This window comes from Pteropus alecto, unplaced genomic scaffold (assembly GCF_000325575.1).
Source record: "Pteropus alecto unplaced genomic scaffold, ASM32557v1 scaffold131, whole genome shotgun sequence".
NCBI classification, from domain to species: Eukaryota; Metazoa; Chordata; class Mammalia; order Chiroptera; family Pteropodidae; genus Pteropus; species Pteropus alecto.
Genome location: NW_006434709.1, coordinates 19,743,181 through 19,764,486, shown reverse-complemented (window position 1 = coordinate 19,764,486; position 21,306 = coordinate 19,743,181). Strand labels below are relative to the sequence as shown.

General features: G+C 44.8%; 1 protein-coding gene across 1 annotated transcript in view; it reads left to right on the top strand.

Moving 5' to 3' along the window:
* Window positions 1-11,800: 11,800 nt before the first annotated feature.
* EPAS1 (endothelial PAS domain protein 1) overlaps window positions 11,801-21,306 on the top strand; it is an 85,290-nt gene continuing 75,784 nt past the window's right edge. The window contains exon 1 of the mRNA XM_015587469.2: window positions 11,801-12,343. Within this exon, the coding sequence (XP_015442955.1) occupies window positions 12,318-12,343 (26 nt within the window). The 5' untranslated portion in view covers window positions 11,801-12,317. The remainder of the gene's footprint in view (window positions 12,344-21,306) is intronic.

The window sequence follows — 21,306 nt, the reverse complement described above, 5'->3', positions numbered from 1 at the left end:
ATCTGAGCATCTGTTAATATTAATCTTTGATCTCATCTCTGATTATATCGTTCAAACAGATTCCTAGAAGTGAAATTAGTAGGTCAAAGTATTCAAATGTTGTCAAAGTGTTGGTGTGTATCGCCAAATTGTGTTCCAAAAAGCATTCTTAATAACCAGAGACTGTCCATCTTACCATCCTCTTGAAATACTGATAATTATAGGTTAAAACTATAGTAGTTTTCATTAGCAAAATATACTTTGTTTCTTTGATTTTTACTTTATTATTAATGATATTAAACATGTTTCAAAATGTTTATTAGCTACTTGTAGTTCATTTTTTGAAATTATCTATTTATGACCACTACTTACTTACTGGTTTTGTCTTTGTGTAATCCTTATTATTTTAGACAAACTCTTTAAAGTTTAAGGATATTAATCCTATACCTATCATATTCATTCTTGAGGAATTTTCCAAATAAATAAAATGTATCTACTTCTCCTAGATATATTTACAAGACTCAATGAGGAAAGTAAATTATCCAAGGCTACCCAAGTGGTTAGTGGTCTAGCTGGAATTTAGACCCAGGTCTTACTAATTTCTGATATCTTTATCAGAAAAGAAAAAGAAAAGAAAAAGAGAGGAAATTATAACAGTAGCTGTGGAAGCTTCAGTGGTAGAACTTAAGTATGTTCTGCAGAATGAGTAAAGTCAGCTGTTGGAGGAGTTGGGGCCATTTATGGAAGAGGAGGAGGAACAAAGTGCTGGGGGATTTGGAAACCAGGAAGGGTCTGGCCTGTGCCAGCTATGCATCTTTCTAATCATTGTGTCCAGGTTTAGGGACATGCTCCTAGCATCCCTTATCTCTTCATAACCCTTCCTTCAGAGAACTGCCTCCATCATTTACCCATAGCCTCTCCAGATCTGTGCATGAGAGGTGAGCTGAAAAGGAGCCTGGAGAAGAAGCAATAGCTGCACCAGGTAAGGCACCTGGATTGTATTCTGTCTCTAATGGAAAGCCATTGGACAGCGTAAACAAAGGAGTGACAAGATCTCATTTGAGGTTTAAAAGATGACTCTGGCTGCTGTGTGGAGAATAGTCCGTAGCAGTGACAAAAGAAAACCAAACAAAACCAAACAATGAGCTAAAAGATAGGCACTCTGGATCCCTCAATAAGTTGTGTGTGATCTCGCGTATGTCTCTTAGTCTCTCCTGTGTTATCTGTCCTTAAAATGCCAATAGTAATATTTATGCTCTTTGCGTCATAGAGACAGAGTGGCAATCATTGCTAGACCATTTAAAAATTACTTTTAAAGAACAAAGAGCTATACAAAAGCAAAGGCAATGATATCTTCTTGCCCCCTTGGTATATTAATCACTTGCTAAATTCAATTAAGGGGGTCTGTGTAATAATAGTATGAGTTAATTTTCATGAGCATTGTGGCTTTCACTCACTCAGAGCTGGTTAGCTAATTTGGTTAATGAAGCCAAACTCAACCATGTAACCCTAGTGCCAGCCAGATCCTTTCTCTTCTGATCCCAAGCTGATCAGACAGCTTTCAGTTGAATGTCACTGGTCACCACTGGCCCCACTGAGAGAATGGCCCTTCCCCACAGCCGAGGCAGCCCCTGTGCAAGGGAATGAGAACATCATCTGGGACTAAACACCAGCTTCAAGCTGGCCGAGTTGCTTTGCTTCTCTTCCGAGGTGATTTTCTCTAATGCTAATACAAGGACCTCGTTTTGGTTTCTTCACAGGAAGAGGTGAAATCAACAGAAACCCTTGGGGACATATTGGCATGCTGGTTGTGTTGACTTGCTGCTGAGGGGACAACTTCTGTTGTCAGTAGATTGGGACAGAATGCCTGTGACACATCAAGAAAGGCTTTTGTATGCCCCAATACATCCAGCCTGCGCCCAGCCCCGGCCCTGCAGGCTGGATTCTAACAGAAGATAATTTTTCTTTTTTTGTAAACACATGTGCACACAGCAAAAAATAAATACATAAACAAAAAACTAAAATACCCAAACAAACAAAAAAACTTAAGAAGCCAGACTTCATTCACATGTGTATTTTGGGTAGTAGTTACGTGATTTTTGTGCCTAAGCACTATATATGTGTTAAAGCTCACTTAATCCTCACAGCATCCCTTCAAGTGAGTATCATCAACTGATATTCAGAGAACGTAATGGGTTTTTCCAAGGATATCAGGCCGACAGTCCTAAAGCATTCAATGTACCTCTCCATCATCCTTTCCATGAAAGCTAGCACTCCAGATATTCTGGGTACTCCTCAGGCCAGAAATGATTAAAGACAAGATCAAACCTCTTGGGGCTAGTTTATCATTCAGTTCCTCAATAGACAAATAATCAATCATCCAGCAAATATTATTTGAGGGTCTGGGCAAGCGGTCTGGCAGGGAAGTCAGGAGGTATACAAACTTGAGAATAATTCAAGAGTAAGACACAGCCACATCTATGCCCAGTGGAGGGGCAGGGCCAGCCACTGAGGAAGGAGCTAATGAGGGGCTAAAGGTGAGGCAGGGTCAATGGGTAGAAGATGCCATGAGCTTAACTGCCAGAGGGCCTAACAGCTTTCCTTCCTGGAGCCTGAGACTCAGGGCCTTGGATCCTTCTGGAGCACAAAAGAAGGCCAAGACAGGGCCATTGGGAGTGCCAAGTACAGCCTGTACCCACATCTTAGGCTTGCCCATGTAACCCTGGCTCCACTGTCCTTTTTCCCTGCAGAGCCATCTTCTCAGCATTGCCAGCTCCTAGCTGATGACTGGCAGAGTGACTGTGGCTACCCAGGGCCTATTTGCAGCAAGTGAGTTAAAAGAAGGGGTTTCTTTCTATGTGGGGGGAGGCCCCTGAGGAAAAGGAAAAATCAGTAGGAAGGACAAACTCTTACAGAAAGGCTATATGGGGCCAGGTTCGAGTTCCCCTGAGGTGACAAGGTAACGGGGTGTGAGCTCAGCTGCTTGGCCTGCCTTGAGACCGGAGGCAGGGAGGGAGGCAGAAGAACCTGCCCTTCCTGTCAGGTGTGCTCCCTCCCTCTCTCTCTCTCTCTCTCAACACTATTTTAAAATGTTGTAACCAGAGGCTTACCTTGTCCCCACCCATCTGTTCAGAGAGGAAGGGTGGAGGTTCACCTAAGCAACCCTACCTTAGTGGGTAAGGAGGGGGAAAGTGGGCCCGCCCCTCCAATGGGCTAATTTAGCAATGGCAGAGAACAGGGGGAAGGAGTCTTTCTTGGCTCTTAAAAAAATGCCTCAATTTTAATGTAACTGGTTTAAAATGATTGCACATAAAAACTAAGTTTTGAAATGTATTAGTGTGCAAGATTTATGGTTTGTTGTTGTTGTCGTTGTTGTTGTTGTTGTGTTAGTCCATTCTGAAACTGTTACATCTTGCTAATGCTCTCCCTTTGGAGATCCACAATGGTATAAGAAACTATGATATTGATAGGATAGTAACAACCACATTTGTATTATAGTTTATCTGGTTCCTAGGCACCAAATTGCATCTGATTCTGTCCTTAATTCTGTGAGGTAGAAATTATTAGTATTCCCATCTTGCAGATAAGGAAGCCAAGACTCAGAGATGGTGGAGGGGTCAATGGTCACCTAAGAAGTGGAGACCAGAACCTGGACTCCAGGCTTCAGACTCTAGCTCCCACCCAGTGGGCTCCACAAAACCCTCCTGTATGGAGACTTCTGAGCCCAAAGAGAAGAGGGACACCTTTAAACTGCCTCCTCTTCCAGCTCTACCCCAGTCCAGAGCACCTTAGCTCACATAGACCTGGTTCAGTTAGATCAACCCCTTATTAGTTACACAGGGCTTTAGACTTTTCTCATCCCATGTCTCACTTAATTCTTCACCTTGTCAGAAAGATAGGTTTCCTTTAATTTGTAAGAAAAATAAATGTAGGAACAAATAGGAAATGGGAGCTGTTTGTTCCTGACACCTTCTCTGGAGCTCTCTGCCACACCTCTCCAGCATTTGTTGTGCTCACATCCACCCCAGTGCCACTCCCAGGGCCTATCATGGTGCTGGCACTGGCCTGAGTGACTTCCAGCCACAGAAGCTGGCTAGAGTATGACCTCCCACATGCTTGTCATTCCCTACAGCTTGTCATGAACAGTCCAGCCAGGCCCGCAGACAGCAGCCTCATCAGTTCTGCCCTCTCTTATGCAGGGACTAATGGAAGTGGCCTTCTTCTCTCTGTAATCACCATGGTTAAAGGGAAAAAAAAGTCTGGTCATTGAAACCCTCAAACTCCGTAGAAACTTCTGGAGAAAAATGATATATTCACTGAGAAAGAGGAATGGAGAAAGAGAAAAGAATAAATGGAGAAAAGAAGAAAAGGAACAGGCACAGAGAGCTGGTGGGGGCCAGGATTGCTCAGGGCAAGATTTGAATGGAAGCCTGCAGGGCCTGGGGACGTCCTCTAGGTCCACTCTTCCCAGCAACAGGCCTCCTCACACCTATACCTACATAACCCCCGAGTTAGACTGTTGGGGAGAGTTTGACTTTGACTTTATTTAACTCTTAAGATTCAGTGCCCTCCACAGCCACCCACCTATACTTCCAGGGCCACACATCGAGACCAAGATCCCCTGCAAAGTTAGGGCAATAATTGGCTTCTTGCTTAAAGGAGGCATACACGGGAGATTGTAGAATCCAAAGGAATTTTTCTCTGATGCTGATGTTCATTGTGCAAAATTTCAGTATAAAGTGAACATGTAGGCTTTGTAAATTGGACTGAACGAGAAAGATAAACTGTTCTTGTGAAGGGCTGAAAGTAGGTGCCTGGTAACCCAAGCCAAGGGCTGCCCAGGTCAAGGACATCTTTCTTCTATTCTACAGATGCTCTTAGAGTCTTCGGAGAAATGTTCACAGCATACTTTTGTGTCATTACTGCTGTGATGGCCACCTAATTATTGGGAACAACCTCATGGTGGAAAAACTGGAGTGTCATCACTAAACGATGAGGGTCATATCCCATGCCTCACCAGCGCATATGTCACTGCCATCCTCAAAAGGCCCTCTCAGGCACTAACTCAGGTGTTCTGAGTGCTGTACAAAGCCAGTAATAGCTGATAATCTCAGATGGACAATAACAACTAAACTTCCTCGAAAGGTCTTTTGTGTTGCTTCTGTATCCCTGTCCTTTTCCTGTGAAAGTTGTGAAAGGACTCAGTCCCTACCCTCACCCCAGAATGTTCTTCACATCTTCTCTAACTAGCATGTTCCTGCTCACCCTTCAAGATCCAGCCCAAAAGTCATTTTTTTTCTGGAAGATTTCCCTAATATTTCTCCCAGCCCCCAACCAGGCAGACAGAATAGTTCTCCATTCTGAAATCCCAGGAGAACAGGGTTTTAACTTCTTCAGTGTAATATTTTTATCTGTTTCGAGTTTGCCTCCAACAGTAGACTGTGAGCTTTAGAGGGTAGGGCTGTGCTTTATTTATCTTTCTAAGCTAAGTTTCAACAACATTGATGATGAGGACACTCAATAAATGCTGGAGAATGGAAAAATGCATGAATGAAATTAATTAATTAAACAAAGATTAGGATACACACCAAGGGGATGATGCCTCAAGTATAATGGAATTTGAAGAGAGAATTTGGAAAGTTGCACTTTATAAGCTATCATTGTATTACCTCAAAAATGCTCTTTCTACTCTTAACAGGAAAAGTTAGCTTGGAATTGTCTGAGGGTGTTTCCATTGCTCTTCTGATTATGGCCTTAATTATTAAACAATGGGCATAGGGGCTTCACTCTGCCGCTTTCATACACAGTGAACTCTGGGCTCTCTGCCTTGGAGTCAACTAGTTAGAGCTTTACCACTGGATGTTTTTAGGTCAGAAGGCATCTCTCTACCATAAATTACTATGTGATTAGGATCCACTTTAACTTAGCCTAAGGTAGAATAATTAGGAGGGCTAATCTGCCATGATATAACATTAACAATTAAGATAGGGCATGCGCAGGCCCATTGTCTAAAGGCTTTGAAATGTCTGTGCCTCCTCTTCTTTGCACTGGGGTATATCATTGAGCACATTGATCGCAGCTGGGCTTGCAACCCCAGCATTCATGCACCAGAGACGACAACCCTCTGAGAGCGACCAAGAGAAAATCCTCAAAGTTTAAAATCTTAAGTATGTATAGGCATGTTCTCAGCATTGCATCCCTGGTTTTCTTCAAAGAGGAAAGACAAAGATATGTACTCAAGAGAAACGTAAAGTTTAAAGTGAGGTTTGTATGGGAACTTATTTCTTGGCTTGGCACCTGGGAAGCTACATGCGCATGTATACGTGTGCACTTGCATGTGCATTTCGGGGTATGTTAATGTGTGCTTCAGAAGTTGCCCCTGACACTCTCCCCTCTAACACCAACGCTATGAAAGGACCTAACTTTAGTTCCCAGAATGATGCAAATAGAAAAGGCCTTGACACAGCCATGGAAATCATAAAGAGGCAAACGTTTTTCTCATTCATTGTTTTTTAATACATTTCAAAATCAAACTTCTGCAGTATCCAGATCCCCTAAATGCCATGTAACTATCCTTCTCAATTAACATAGGTGCAAAGCTTCAGTTGTCTCGCTATCTCTGACCACTTCTTAAACCTGCAGGGGGTTTGCTGGGGAGACGAGATGATTTGGGGGAGAAACCATTTCTGAGCCTGGGAGGCCCTTTTCTCTCATTTTCCTTTTTCACTTCTATTAGTTTAAATATGAGATTTAAACCTGGAGAGTGGGGGTCCATTTTATGCCAGGTACCCTGCTAGGCACTGAGGACCCTAAGATATTTTCTCACCTAGTACGTCTGCTCCTATTTCCCTACTAGCCTACTTTGTCCTCTCTGTGCTAGGAAGAGGAAAAGTAAGGAGTAGGAAAGGTTGTTTTTGTTTGTTTGTCTGTTTGCTTTTACTAGCATGGGTGTAATCTCTCTTTGATTTCCTGCAGCCATGGCTGCTGTTTCCCTCTCTGGGGTCTCAGTGGGTTCCTCGGCTATTCCCTTCATGGTTCCAGAAGGACCTCCTTCACTTGGCCATTTGTGATCTTCCCTCAGATTCTGCCTCCCGTGGCATCGCCACCTTTTTCTGAAGCCTACATAGAAAGAATCCCCTTAAGACTCCTAGGTGGGCATTTCTCCTACGGATTCCACATCTGTTCTGCAGACATCGTATACTACACTAGATCTTGTGATTGCTGCCCAGATCGCCCTTCAGGAATGAAGGACATATTTCCCCAAGTGATGTTGTCAAAGGTCTCACCCCTTCCCCAAGGGCAGTCTAACGTCTTGGGACCTCAGTTGAAAATGAGCTAGAAAAGTTCCATTTTAACACTTGTTACAGGCCAAAGTCACACTACAAGAGTGAGAAGGGTATCTCTGACCCCCAACTCTGCGTCATTCTTAGTTATCTAAGCTTTAGGGTAGTGCTGTTTGGAGCCCAACATCAAAATTTTTAGTGACAATAGCACCTTCATTTCTGCTGTGCCGTTTTCTCTCTAAGGTGGGGCTGGCATGTCCTTCCTATTGGCCATTCCTCTCACGTATGTGCTATTTTATCACCAGAGATCACACCCACAAGCCTGGCAGATGGATCTTAGCAGTGGATATGGCTAGGATTCTACCTTTTTCTGCTTTCTTACTCACTCTCTCTACCCTCCAACTTACCAGCACCAAATTCTTACAACACCCATTGTTTAGACTATATGATTTTGCTCTCAATTTTTGTATTAAAAAATTAAGAAAACATAAATTGTATATATCAATTAAAAATAGTTTTCGAATCATTGCTACATTAAAAGATGTTTATTGATTTCAGAAGCCTTAAAAAGTGGGTAAATGTATATGTCATAATCTGGGAGATGTAGGATATGCACAACTTGATCGTCTCTTCCTGGACAGAAGAGAACCACTAGCTTTCTCTTCCAGCAGATTGATGCCTTCCATTCTCCCTGAAGCAGCATGCATGGTGGCCATAGACCAATGACTCCTTCATCATTAGTTGAATGACAGAAAAATAAACATACTAGACCTTTGGTGGGCAAAAATCCCATCCCTAGACCTAGAAATGGAAGACATTTAGTCTTTAAATCAATAATCCAGACATATGAGGTAGAAGAACCTGCGGTTTTTTAAAGCTAGATCCTATCAGTATACTTATACTTACGAATTCAAGTAGGAAAAAAAAAAAAAAAGCTTGACTCTTTTCTCAATAAAAATCAGAGCTCTTTTTAAAGATGAAAAAATCTAGATTTGTGGAGTTAAAAAGTCACAACATTTAATGGTAGATATAGCATATACCTGTGTGAAATATCCCACAGCTTTGGCCTGAAGCCAAACACAGGGAGTATGGTTTTTTGTCCTGGACTTCAGTGACAGGTAGTGTGAGGATGGATTTGTGGAAGTCACAGTTTAAGAGCTGGTTTTGTTCAGAGGGAGTATCATGCAAGAGTGAAGAAAGGGGTGACTCAGTAAAAGTATTTCAATAGAGAAGCAGCCATGACCTCTGCCCGATTATCCTTCTTCCACCTCCACTCCCTAGACTGCATGCTCTCCCCAGCCCCAAACCAACTAACTGGGCAGACCAGAGCCAGATAGATAACCTTGAAGATACATATGTGGTGGTGCCAGGACTAGTACAGGAACTTGCATGACCCCGAGAGTGAGGGCCCGCTTTTGCACCCCAGGGGTCTCTGGCCTCAATGCACTGAAAGTTGTAAAATACTAAAGAAATAGCCCAGCCATCCAAGACCTCTTCTGCTGTTAGATCCCACCCATTACAGCCTGATTTCCAACCACATCCTGGACCACACTACCTGTTACTACTGAGGCCCTCTTTCTTCCACTTGCCCACTCCATCCCAGGTGCCTGCTCTCTGCAAAATTTGTAAATTAACTCCTTATCTCTATCCCATCTTCCTAAGGGAGTGCTCTATAGAGGAGAGAGGAAGCTAGAGACTTGTCCTTTGTTAAAATCAAGCAGTCTAGTGTAGAGTTGGGAGACTGGTAAAGAGATGTGCTGGGAGATGGGCAGTTTGCTCCCATTTCAAACAGCCTGAGAGCTTTGCTTAGTGGTGCCCTCTGCTGCCCTCTGTGGCCAAAACATCAATGTCTCTAGAGACACTAAATCCTGGGATCCATCTCTCCCTGCCATCATCTTTTAAGCTTTTCTCCTTTAGTTCTCTATGGGCTTTAAAAAGTAATATGGGACACTTTAGCCGCAAGCCTTTGTCAGGTTTACACTTTTAGCTCCTTCCTGCAAAATTTGTTGAACTGAATTCTGGAAGAAATCTTAAGAGGTCATTGGGCTCCTCGGCTCTGCTCTAAGCAAGGCTGGGTCCAGTTCTGCTGGTAAAATTACACAGGCTTTTGGTGAATCTCTAGACACTGCCAAAATCCCAGATTCTTCAAAGTTACTCGCTAGGATTTCCACAAAATCTGCCCAATTGTTTCTCTTAGCTTAGGGACCCTTCACTTAGAGGGCAAAATCCCAATTAGAAAGATGGGCAAGCTGGCCATGGGGAAGGAGCTATATTAATATGGCTGATGCGTTCTTTAGTGAACTTTTACCTTTCTTCTTCTTTTTTAAGATCTAAGAAGCTAATTTCATAAGCCCAACCCTGCTGAAATATTCTCTGTGGTTCAGAGGTGTTGCTTTGTGACTTGCAAGGACTCAGCGGTTGCTCCTTGCTCTGGCAGTACATGGCTTTGGATACCTGGAAGCTGTCAAAGTTCCTGTTTCTTCTCTCACTTCAATCCCAAGTGAGGTGAGTAAGCTCATTGCTGATTAAGGGAAAATCGTGTCTTACCAATTTGAATTTCTCATTAGGATAAATAAATTTGTCCACTAGGATTGGCGGGCTGGAGAAGTCCAGTACGAAACCACCCCATTTCTGAAATCTATCAGCTCCAAGAAATGGCTCCCTAGAGAGATTTGCAATTTTTGTTAGAATCTCTTGGCTGTCAAAGTTTGTATGCACCTTGTTCAGCGGCTCTAGGAAAATGAGAAAAGGTGCCTGGTTCCCCAGTTCTCTGCAGGTTTTTTCACCTCTCCCTAATTCTGCTTTCCAGTGCCTTCCAAAGCCCCCTGGAGGACATCCCTGTCCCTCCTACCATGAGCAAGGGAAAATGCATGTTTATTTTGCATTTTGGTGGTGACACAAACCTATAATCTTGAAATTCTGCTTTTTTCTTGATATTATTTTTGTAATTGTGATAAAAATGCATAGCATTAAATCTACCGTCTTTACCATTAAGTGTACATTCAATAGTTAAATATACTCACATTGTTGTGTAACAGATCTCTGGAAAGCAAACTATATCCATTAAACACTATATCCATCGTGTAAAGCAAACTATATCCATTAAACACTAATTCTCACTGCCTGCCCTGCCCCCCAACCTTAGTCCCTGGTAACTACCTTTCTACTCTGTTTCTGAATGACTACTTTAGATACTTCATATAAGTGGAATCTTACAGTATTGTCTTATTGTAACTGGTTTACTTCACTTAGCAAAAGCTAAGTGAAGTAAACCAGTTCTATAGGCAGATTAATATAAAACGTGATAAGGCTAAGGGGGAAAGGTACAGCAAGGTTTGGGGTCCCAGGGCAGACCAGTTTTATGGCCCTTGCTTTCTCTTCGGTTCACACTTGTGAAGCCTGTGGGCCCTTCTCAGAACTGCAAAGATTTAAGAGCCTCCCTGGTCCCTTCCTGAGATATGCTGGATCAAGGTAATCTATGGAAGTATGGAAGGGGGTGGGATTCTTGTGAGAATAGCTGAGCGCAGGACAGAGGAGCCAGGCCTACGCGGATTAAAGGCAGGGTTTAAAGCGCAGCTGGAAAATCCTTTGAGCTCTACCTACCTGCCCCTTAGATCTCTGATCTCCCCCAACCTAACACTTGTCGCTTTCGCGTTCCTAGGGCTTCAATCGGACCCTGGAGACACAGGCCTGAGATCTCTTGCTCGGAGGACATGCTGTCAACTCTTATCCCAAGAAAACACTAGGAAGCCAGACTGACTTGTTCAATTTTGAACTGGCCCAAACCCTGGTGGTGGTGGCAGGTGCTGGAAGTAGGGTGTGGCAGATCCTACTCGCCCGCATCCCAGCCAAAGCAGTATACCGCCCAGCACAACTCGGCAAGCAACCGACGTGCCTGTTGAGGGTAGGTAAGAACAGGCGCTACCCTAGCTCAGTTTCACGGCACTGTTTTCTCCAGACCCGACAAGGGTGATCGGTCTCCCAGTCCTTCCAAAGGCAGAGTCAGGGCGCTCTACAGAAAAAAAGCGCATCGCCAGGTCCGCAGCGCAGCTGCTGGGGTCCTTGGAATTATCCCCACCGGGCTGTAGGACCACGCAGCGGGACGAGGGACGCGCGAGAGCGACACCCCGCAGCCGCTCTGCCGGGCGCGGCTGGGCGCGGGACCGTCGGCGCTTGTCCCGAGGTTATGCGGGGGTGTGAGGACACCAGAGCAGAGCAGCACTCCCAGAAGTCGACTATTGCTGTCGCTTAGCCACATAAGCTGCCCCTCCCCGGCGCGGAGTCCCACCTCGCTACCCGCTACCCCTCGGACCTCATAAACAACTTCTGCATCTGCAGAAGGAGAAGGCAGGGCAGGCGGGCCGCCGCAGACCCGAGCGCTAGGTGAGGGGCGGGCCGGGACACTCTCTATTGGTTCTAAATGACCAGATTAATAGAAGAATTGGAATGGAGAGTCATAATATTATCTCTTTTATTTGTTTCTGGGGTGCTCCCCCGCGTGGGCCGCCGGAGTTTTTAAAGTGGGCGGGCAGCCCAGGGAACCAGACATTCGGGAGCGGCCTGCAGCACTGCTCCGGCGTCCGCCGCCCTCCCGCCCAGCTCTCCTGAGCCGGCCGTACAATCCTCGGCAGTGTCCTGAGACTGTATGGTCATCTCAGCCGCCGTGCCCGCCCGGCCCCGGACTCTCCCAACTGCCGTCGTCGGATCCACTTCTTTACTTTTTGAAAACCCAGGAAAGTGACTCCTTTTCGAGGAAAAAAGAACTTCGGTCCCCTTCTCGCTGCCCTCTGTTTTGCATTTGACAGCCTCCTCCCACTCCTTTCCCTGACCCCGCCTCCCGGTGCAGGTTCCTCCCTGTCACCTTTCTCCACCCCCTTCACCCGCACCTAACCAGCCGCCCGCAAACTTCCACCTGACTGCGGGCCTGCGAGCGCTTAGGACCTTTAACACCGGTCCAGACTTCGGAGTGAGCGAGGGCCACAGCAAACGCAGCCGCTGCAGCCTCCACCGGCCGGGGAGCCCAGGTGCTCGGCGTCTCAAAGGGCCACAGCGACAATGACAGCTGACAAGGAAAAGAAAAGGTAAACGGAATCCGAGACGGCTAAGGAGCTGGTCTGAGGCGAGTGGCCGGGCTTTGCGGGGCCCGCGCGGCCGAGAGCAAGTGAGAGAGGAGTGCGTAGAGGTCTCTTGAGAACCAAGGATCGGTTTGGAAGGTTTTGAGAGGGGAGAGCAGGTGCTCTGTCTAGGGACATGGTGCAGTGGCTTCGCAGTGGAGAGTTCTGTGGCCCGAAGGGATCGGGAATCTGAGCATGCAACGAAGCCGGGAGGCCGAGGGAGATGGCGTTGCAGGTCGGAGGTGCTCCCGCGGTACCTTCCAAAATCTCCCCCTGCCCCAGACTCCCGCGGCCCGCAGGTTGAAATATTTCTGGCTCGATTTAACTCAGGTCACCTTTCGACTTTTAAGTTCTCAGGCTGGGCAGTACCCAGTCGTCTTTTACTTCGGTCTCTTTGGGTCCTTCTAGATGAGCTGTTATGCCCTCTCTGCGTCCCAGACTGGGGGGTCGCAGGCGGAACGCGGCTCTGGAACACGACCCCACGGAGAGGTCGGGACCCAGCGAAGGTCCCCATTCCGTGTCTCCAGATTCCACTGAAGCTTGGAAAAACCCCTTGCTAATCCCGCACCTCTAATCTGCGGGAGAGTGAGTAGTGGGCCTGGCTGCGTTGCAGGGGCAGGTGTGTCTCGGTGTGCGGCAAGGGGATGGGACACCGGGCGCTCCCGGCAGGTCCCGGTGTCTTTCTCCCAAGAGGACAGAAAAGGACCACCGCAATCTGCCTTCCTGCCCTCCCGAGGCTCTAGGCACTGGGTGAAAGGCAAATCCGGCCAACTCTCACTGCCCTCGCGTCCCCTCCCGCCCCCTCTGCGCCGCTCCCGCCCGGCCCTCTCGCTGCGAGAGTGAGAGCTCACGGCTCGGCGGCTCAGACGTGGGTACCGCGTCTCATCTCGCAATCGTGCGCGGCTCTCAGTCTGGCCCCCACTTCTATCCCCACTAGTGCTACTCCAGCGGGCTGAAGCTTTCAGCCCCGAGCTCGGCGGTGGCTTGGCAGGACTGGGGTTCTGGGGTGCTGGAAACCAACGCACGGCCGGCCGAATAGCCTGAGCCTCGGGAGAGCAGTTACTGAGTGGCCGTGAGGCGGTGCGGGGATCGGGAACCCAGCCGCGACGGGTGGGGGTAACTGGCCTCGCTCGAGCCGGAGGCCCGAAGAGCTCAGTGCCTGTGTTGATTTGCTCTTGTTCTGACTTCCACTGTGAGACCGGAGCCAGAACCCGTGTATCCTCTGGTCGAAAGCGGCAGTTCCCACCTCGGGGCACCGATAAGAATTTGATAAAAGGGAGCAAATAGCGCCCGTTCTGGCTGGGCGCCCGGGTCTGTCTTTCTCGGATCGTTGAGGGGAGGGGACTGAGCCTGGCTCCTCTTTCCCAAACGCAGCTCCCCTTCCCGTGTCACTGTGGCGCCCCTAGGCCTGAGACAGGTGAGGAAGACTTGGTCCGGCCACCCTGAGCCCTTGCCCCCGGCTCCGTGTAGCCCTGGAGTTTTGTATCTCTGAGGGTCAGCAAAGCAGAGAAGAGACTTGAGGATTCTAACGCATTTTGTAAAACCAATGTGGTCCGCATCATAATACCAATAATAACGACTAAACAATCAAAAAACAAAGTTATAGTCAGCTCCTTCGCGCACACTCCTGGCTTCGGAGCCCTGCGAGGGAACTGATTGTACATTTACAATTGTGATGCCGATTGGTGAATGTCGCAATCGCAGAGGTGGGGCCTGACGGTAATCCTGACAGATGTGTGAAATCTCAGCTTCTCCTGCGTGGTTCAGCGCGGGTCCTGTGCTATTATGTATATTAATCGTCGCAAGAAACTTGAGAGTAGAGGGGAAAATATTTCATCATACCCAGCTGTAGTGCCTCCTTCGTTAGGGATAGAGGGGGCCGGAGTGGGAGCAGGAAAAAAGTGGGGTAACCAAACTCCGAATTATTGGTGAGAGTGGCACGTTTAAGAAGGACGACCAGGATCGCCTTCCAGTCGCCTAGAAAGCCACCGTGGGTGCTATGGTGTCCAGTGTGACTGCCTCCTAGGACTTGCCTTGATTTTTGTGTTGCAGACTGGGAAAACAAATAGCATGTCCCTCACCATCTGGAGTCCCATAGAGGGTTACCCAATTCCTGTTGGGCTAATTGTTTAAAGACATATTTACTTTTTTGTGTCTGCCTTTGTTTGCTGGGTGCAGGCTCCTTGCAGGACATAGGTGTAATTAAAATAGGTGAACCAATACATTGAAAGTTGATGTGACATGTAAGTGGCTGTCCTTCGCCTTCCCAGAGTGCCTCACTGTGTAGTATTCCGCTTGCTAAGGGGGCTGTCAGATGATTTTGCACATCACTTCTTAAGAGTTGTAATTCTTCTGGTGCAGCAGAGCCGTTTCTTCCCCCAAATTCAAGATGCACAGGACACTTTCAGTGTCCCTTCATGAAGTGAGCAGGATCATTTTGTTCCAAAATGTTCATGTGTCGATGGATATATTAATGTTTAACAATAAAGAATTTGCTTTCTAAAGTTGGCTGGCTGGCCTCGATAGGGTATTAATGGTATTAACGTGTAATCTTTTGGTGGTAAGTGGGCATTCCCGGAGATATGAGATGGTCAGAAACTGAAGCTTGGTAATGGAAGTACACTTACCTTTCTGAATCTATCTGTCAGAAGGGAAGTGGAGGCTTTGTTAATCAAGTTTCCCGATTCTATGAAAGTATCTGGGTTACTCACCTCCTGATAAAACAATTTCTGAGTCCCTTCCCTGGGGGAGAAAAGAGTCTGGAAGTTTTTAGGCACTGTAGGGAATGGAGAGTGGTTCCTGTAAGCCTAAATAAGATCTTTGGAAAATCAGGGATCAAAGTTTATTCCCAAAGCCAGACCTAGCTCAGAACATCTTCTGGAAGGCTTATGTTACTTAGTGTGGGCCAGTGGTAGAAGGAGTCAGACCTCTAGGTCAGAAGTTTTCAAACTATCTCTATAGTTGTTCCTTTGCTAAAATAAAGCCAAAGTCCATCTTTTTTCCTGTACTATAGGCAAAAATATTGATAGACAGTTTTTCTTAATTTATTTTCTATAAATATTCCTTCATCATTTTATACTTATTTCTGTTGCATTACCAGAATTCAGGGATGATTAGGAATTGATATGACACATTATAAGTTCAGGTATTTAAATATTTATTTATACAGTTTTCATGAAGTTCAAAAAAATGCTGTGGCTACAGGTTTTTTCAGTGCTGCTGATGGGGAGTTTAGAATTATTTTATAAGGGATTGTGGAATTCATCTAGTCAAACATTTCTCTTTCTGAATAAGGAAACTGAGGCCCAGAGTGGTTAAGTGACCTCCAGTCACAAGGATAGTTAGCGCTAGTAAGAATCAGAACCCTGGTTCATTATTTTCAGTTAAGTCTGTATTTTCCTGTTGACAGAATAGTACCCCAGCCCCGAAATGCCTCTAGACAGTGAAGGGAAGTTCCAAAGGATTACAGTGCTCCAAACACTGAACCTTGCAGAAAGGAGCCTTGCTTCCCTAGATAATTATAAATGATTTCAGGCTGCAAAAGGAGTGATTCAATTTGCTTCTCACAGAAAAGGAAGCAAACTTGGTGCTGGTTCCAGTGTCTGTAAACTTTGGGTAGCGTGAATTCATTGCTGTAGTGTTTTCCCTTTATTTCACTTAGAAAAAAATTTACTTATATATAGACTTCATTAAACTAAATCAATGCAACGACTGTTTTCCAGTGGAGCAGATTGCTTTGTGAAGTAGAGAACATCCTGTCAGAGGAGACATTCAGGCAGCTACTAGATAGATTCCGGAGTGAGGTGGCATTTTCACTAGGAGTGAAAACCATGAGGCTAAAACTGTTTAATTCACTTCAAATGTAAATCAGTAAGTATGTGTGTGTGTGTGTGTCTGTATGTGTGTGTGTGTGTGTTGGATGACCTCAACTTTCTAGGAATCTATTGTATAAAATGTTTACAAATAGAAAAAACCGGTTAGATAAATCTTAGTGCTCCAGGATTTTAGCCCAATATATTTGAAAACATTTGCTGTCATTAAAATCTCAAGATTTAAGCTTTTTTATATTTAGGAAATCTATCCAGTAGTATTTGCTTTTTTGTATTGTCCTCAGTTCTGTCTCATAGCCACATAAGGTTTCCTTTTCATTTTAGCCTAATCTTTTGCTTTTAGTACTTAACATCGTTGATAGTTTATAACACGTAGGGCATTTGCCAATATTGTAAAGTGTTTGCTTGTTGAGCCCCCAGTAACCCACCCTCCTCAACACCATGTTGTCTGTTCTCATGATGAAAACCAGCTCTGCTGTTCACACCATGATACATGTCAATAAGGCAACGAATGTGAAAGGAAGATACGCAGAGAAGCTTAACTGAAAATACAGGTAGCTGGCAGCTTACACGTGACTTTTTTGTTGGGATCAAGTCTTTCGAAGCTAACGATAAGCTCTTAGGGCCATTTCAGGCAATAGTAACCACTCAAGCACATACAATTATTAAAAAGTGCTGTGTGTGTACTTTGACACCATAGTTAGAAATGCCCCCAACAGTTCATGTTTGCTGTTCTCGACACACTTGCTTTCGTGCACTGGTAGGGCTCCGAGAGTGACAGGGCTTGAGGTTCTGGTCCCACTGAGGATAACAGTGGAGACAGCTATGGCTCTAGGAAGGCCAAGAAGAGAGAGGGAGCTTCTTACCCTGGGCTTTGTGAATGGGTTTCAGTGGGCGGTTTGTGAGCCTCTGAAATTCCATGGGAGGTATTATGTATGTAAGCATTTTTTTTTTTCCTTAGGGAAGTCTGTTCAGCCCTCAATCGCCTTTTAAAGGCTCTGTGATCTGGAAGAGACAGGCCCTGACTCTTCGATGTCTGACTCAGCGACTGCCTTACATTTCAGTATCTTTCTGTTTGGGTCCCAGATATTTCCTATACTTCACTACCAGTGTCTCTTGCTGTCTTGGAGTTGGGGGAGGAGATTGGTGTGTACATCTGGTAAAGATACTGCGGCGCAGCCTAACCTTACCTGTACCAGATGTCTGTCCTCAGTCATGGAAGGAAGGGGGACCTAGGCCCTGCACAGAGTTAGTTTTAGTGTGATTCATTCTGTTATTGTTTCTTAAAGTGGCCATGAAAATTTATCTTCACATTTTCCATCCTCAGTTATTTGGAGGTGCTTTTATGTACTAGGAATGTGTGTGTCCTTAGTAGAAATCCTATATGCAGTAGGATGAAACAAAAAAATAAACACTTAGTCTTATTTGTGTAAGCACTGTCCTCAGAACTTTATATGGATCAACTCTTTTAATCCTCATAACAACTTTGCGAGGTAAGCGCTGTTATCCCCATTTGACTGACAGGGAAGTTGAAATATAAAAAGGTGAAATAGGTAGTATAGGTGGAGCTAGGATTTGAACAGGGCAAGGTGGTATTCCAGAGTCTATACTCTTAACCAGTGAGCCATACCACCTTACCTTCCCCAAGATGTCTATAAAGTATTTAATATCATTCCTGACTTGTGGTAAGTACTCCATAAATGATAACTGCTTTCGTTGTTAGATTTATAGTTATAATTTTCCCTTTTGTGACAGACTCATCACTCATATTGAACCTCACACGTAGACAGGGACTGAAGATCCGAAAGATGGACTTAGAAGTCCTGGAAATTCTTATTTTTCATGAGTTTTCCTCAACTCTGGCAGGAGGTGGTTCTCTCCTGTCCCCAAGAAGTTCAAAGCTTTCCACCTCCCACCCTTAACTGGTGGCAAGACTTCAATAATTACTTTAGCTTTCTGACTCCATTGTGCAGAATAACCTATTAGAAGTCTTCCTCTGTGGCTTCTGAAGAACCATCTCCAAATCAAGATGCACAAGGCTTCCTCTGGCTCTTTTGATCTTTTGAAATTGCAAGCACAGGAAGGAAAGAATGGATGGGGGGAATAAAGAATAGCTATGATCATTGCAATAATAATATGTTGCATTTTTATAGAGCCCTTTCTCTGATGAGCCCCGAGCTTTCACAGCCATCACACCGTTGGCTTCTGCACTGTGAACCTAGAAGGGCTTTTCGAGTTTTCAAAGTGATGTAAAACAATTGCACCAACACGTATTATAACAGAAAAAGTAGGCCATGTTGGCAATTGCGTATCACCATATGTGTGATAGCCATGTGTGGGTACATGCCATTCACAGTATCTGTGATTTTCAAGTAGAAGTTGGGTGTAATTTGGTACCAGTTGTCTGGTCCTGCTATTGGAAGCTACAGAATTGATTTGTAAGCATAAAGTCAAGAGGAGTGGCCAGGCCCTTGAAGATCTCTGGGGCTGAGGAAATGGATGTGGAATAGACCAGAATGTGATCTGCTTCTAAGTGGCCTTTTTTCCTAATTTCTCAAGAAATACTGGTTTACTTAGGCTGTTTCTAGGAGCCACTTGTACATCAGAGAAACTCTTGTTACATCTCTCGTTACATGGCATGACCACCAGAAACATCATATATTCCCAGTAGGCACATTCCTTCCTCCCCTTAAAAAAAAAAAAAAATTTAATTTTAAAGTTACAAGTAACTCCTATGCAAGATAATGACTCTGGGAAGCAGAGTCATTTCTTTTCTCATGTGGAAAGGTATTTCAGAAAGGGTGATTTGTTAGTAGGAAAAATGACCCCATTAAAAAATATATTTATTTGCCATTCACCCATCTGGCATTTTCCCAATTCTACAGAGCCATGGAAGTGGATTGTTAGAACTCTCTTATATTCCTCAAATGACTTCCTGCATCCCTCTCTGTGGCACCCTCCAATTAAAAAAAAAAAATCAGGCCTGGGAGGCAAGTGCTAGGAATCATAACTAATTAGGAGTTTTATTGGGTTAGGCTGTGTAATAAAACACATGAGCAGGAAAATGACTCCATTAGGCTTCACTTAGGATTGTGATGATGGAGGTTAACCCCCATTACCGTATTGGGGGTACAGCCAATGTGAAAGTCTTTTTTAGAAATTAATCAACTCTCTAACAGCTTTAGTTGACCCCTTTGGTCTCGTTTTCAGTATGAGGTGCCCTGCTCTTGACCTGTGACTGTGGGGAGTCAGTGATTTGCTCTGAATAAGAGGATACATGGGTTCAATCTAAGGCAGTTCAGAAGCATTTTGTAATTCCTTTAAAATACATCAGTGAAAGTGTATGATGATTTTGCATAGTAATCATTTAAATCACTGTGCTGTATGTCTAGCCAGACAGTGCTCTCTCTGCATCTCTTTATGTTGTATTTATATTAACAAATATCCATGTTTTATTCTTGATAAAAAAAAATTTCATATCGTCACTTTATATAAGATTTGTCCTGACTACCTCTGAGGAAGGGGAAGAGGGAGGAAAGGGCAACACATTATACTAATTTTATATTTGGGAAATTGAGCCACTGAAAAAAGCAAATCAGGCCATCTTTAGTAAAACCTAGAAATGGATCCAGGTGTCCCCGGTGAGGCTAGGCCTCTAAGTATCACCTCGGGCTCCTGTGACAAGGTAATGAAGAGGCCGGAGCACAAAGGGGATGACTCAACTTTAATACTAACTATTCTCATTACTAATGAGTAATTACAGCAAATATTTACAAGCCTCCTTCCTACCTTTACGACTTCCTGTTGCTGAAGCACTTTGGAGTATTGAGAAAGATAGTCCTGGAAAAATACGTCATACACGGTTGCAGGAAAGAGGGGTTTTAAGCACACACAAAAAGTCTGTTGCTTGGCTCTGTTTATGAATTCCATGTGCAAACAACAGAAAATTATGCTTGTGAGGGACTGTTTGAGAATCTATTCTTTGAACTTCAAAACAAAATCTAAAAATTCAATTCTGAACTATCAAATATATGGGGAAATGGAGCACACGATGTTTACTGATATTTTTAGAGAGTATTCTAGAAATAATAGGACTGTGCAAGTTAGTGAAGTAAAATTTCGAATTAAAGCACAGGTCATGTGATGAACACTGTTTTATGATCATATAACATCTACAATATTTTCCTGAATGAAAACAATCTTAATGGAGTAAATCAGATGTATCAATATGCCATGTGGGGGATTCAGGGAATTAGAAGACTATCATTCACTTTATAAAGATTCTAGAATAAATCCTGATGATGCTCATTTCCTTTTATTCGGTTTAAAAAAGCGCTGCAGTGAAATTGTTTTCCTCAATAAGTGTCTGTAAACCACTTTACCCTTGTATTTCTCTCCTGTGTTTCCGAGAGTTCTCAGATGCTATTTTAGAATGGCAGCATTCACTCCAGCACTGGCTGAGGCTGATGAAGCTAATTTTGGTGCCCAGGGTAAAGGGAGAGAGAAGTCATCTGCAGAGCCAAAAGGGCTTTCTGGTGCCGGGGTTTGGAGCAGCGTGGTGTTACCGGACACACCACATTTCACCTTTAGAACCTTTATTTGTATGCTTGCACAACAAATGTTTACCCAGATATTAAGATAAGAAAGGTATGAAGGTCACATTTCACTGGTGACAAGGGAGCTTCTATAAATGTAACCATATCACCGTGCAGCAGGAGTCTCTTTTATTCTATACTGAGGACTTAGGGGAATTAATGGTGGGTGGGGCATGGGAGCCAGCCCAAGGCCCTTCCTAGTTTTTTGGCTTCCTTGTCTTCACTCTGCAAGTCCAGGCTAAGCCGACGTGACCCTCCCATTTGGTAAGGCCGTTTGGGGTGGTCAGGAAGTGTGGGGGAACTCCTAGTCCATTCTGTGTCCCGTCCCCCCTCACCCCCCAGCCCTCTGGAGTCTTTTCGAGTTCTGTGGACATAGTCCCCCATGCATTTCCCTGCTATCTGACCAGCTAGGGAGCAGCCTGGCTGCTAAAATAGCTTTCCTAGTCTCTCGGAAGAGGTTCGCACAGTGCTGAGACTGCCCGTTTTAGGCCTACTTTAGGCAGGG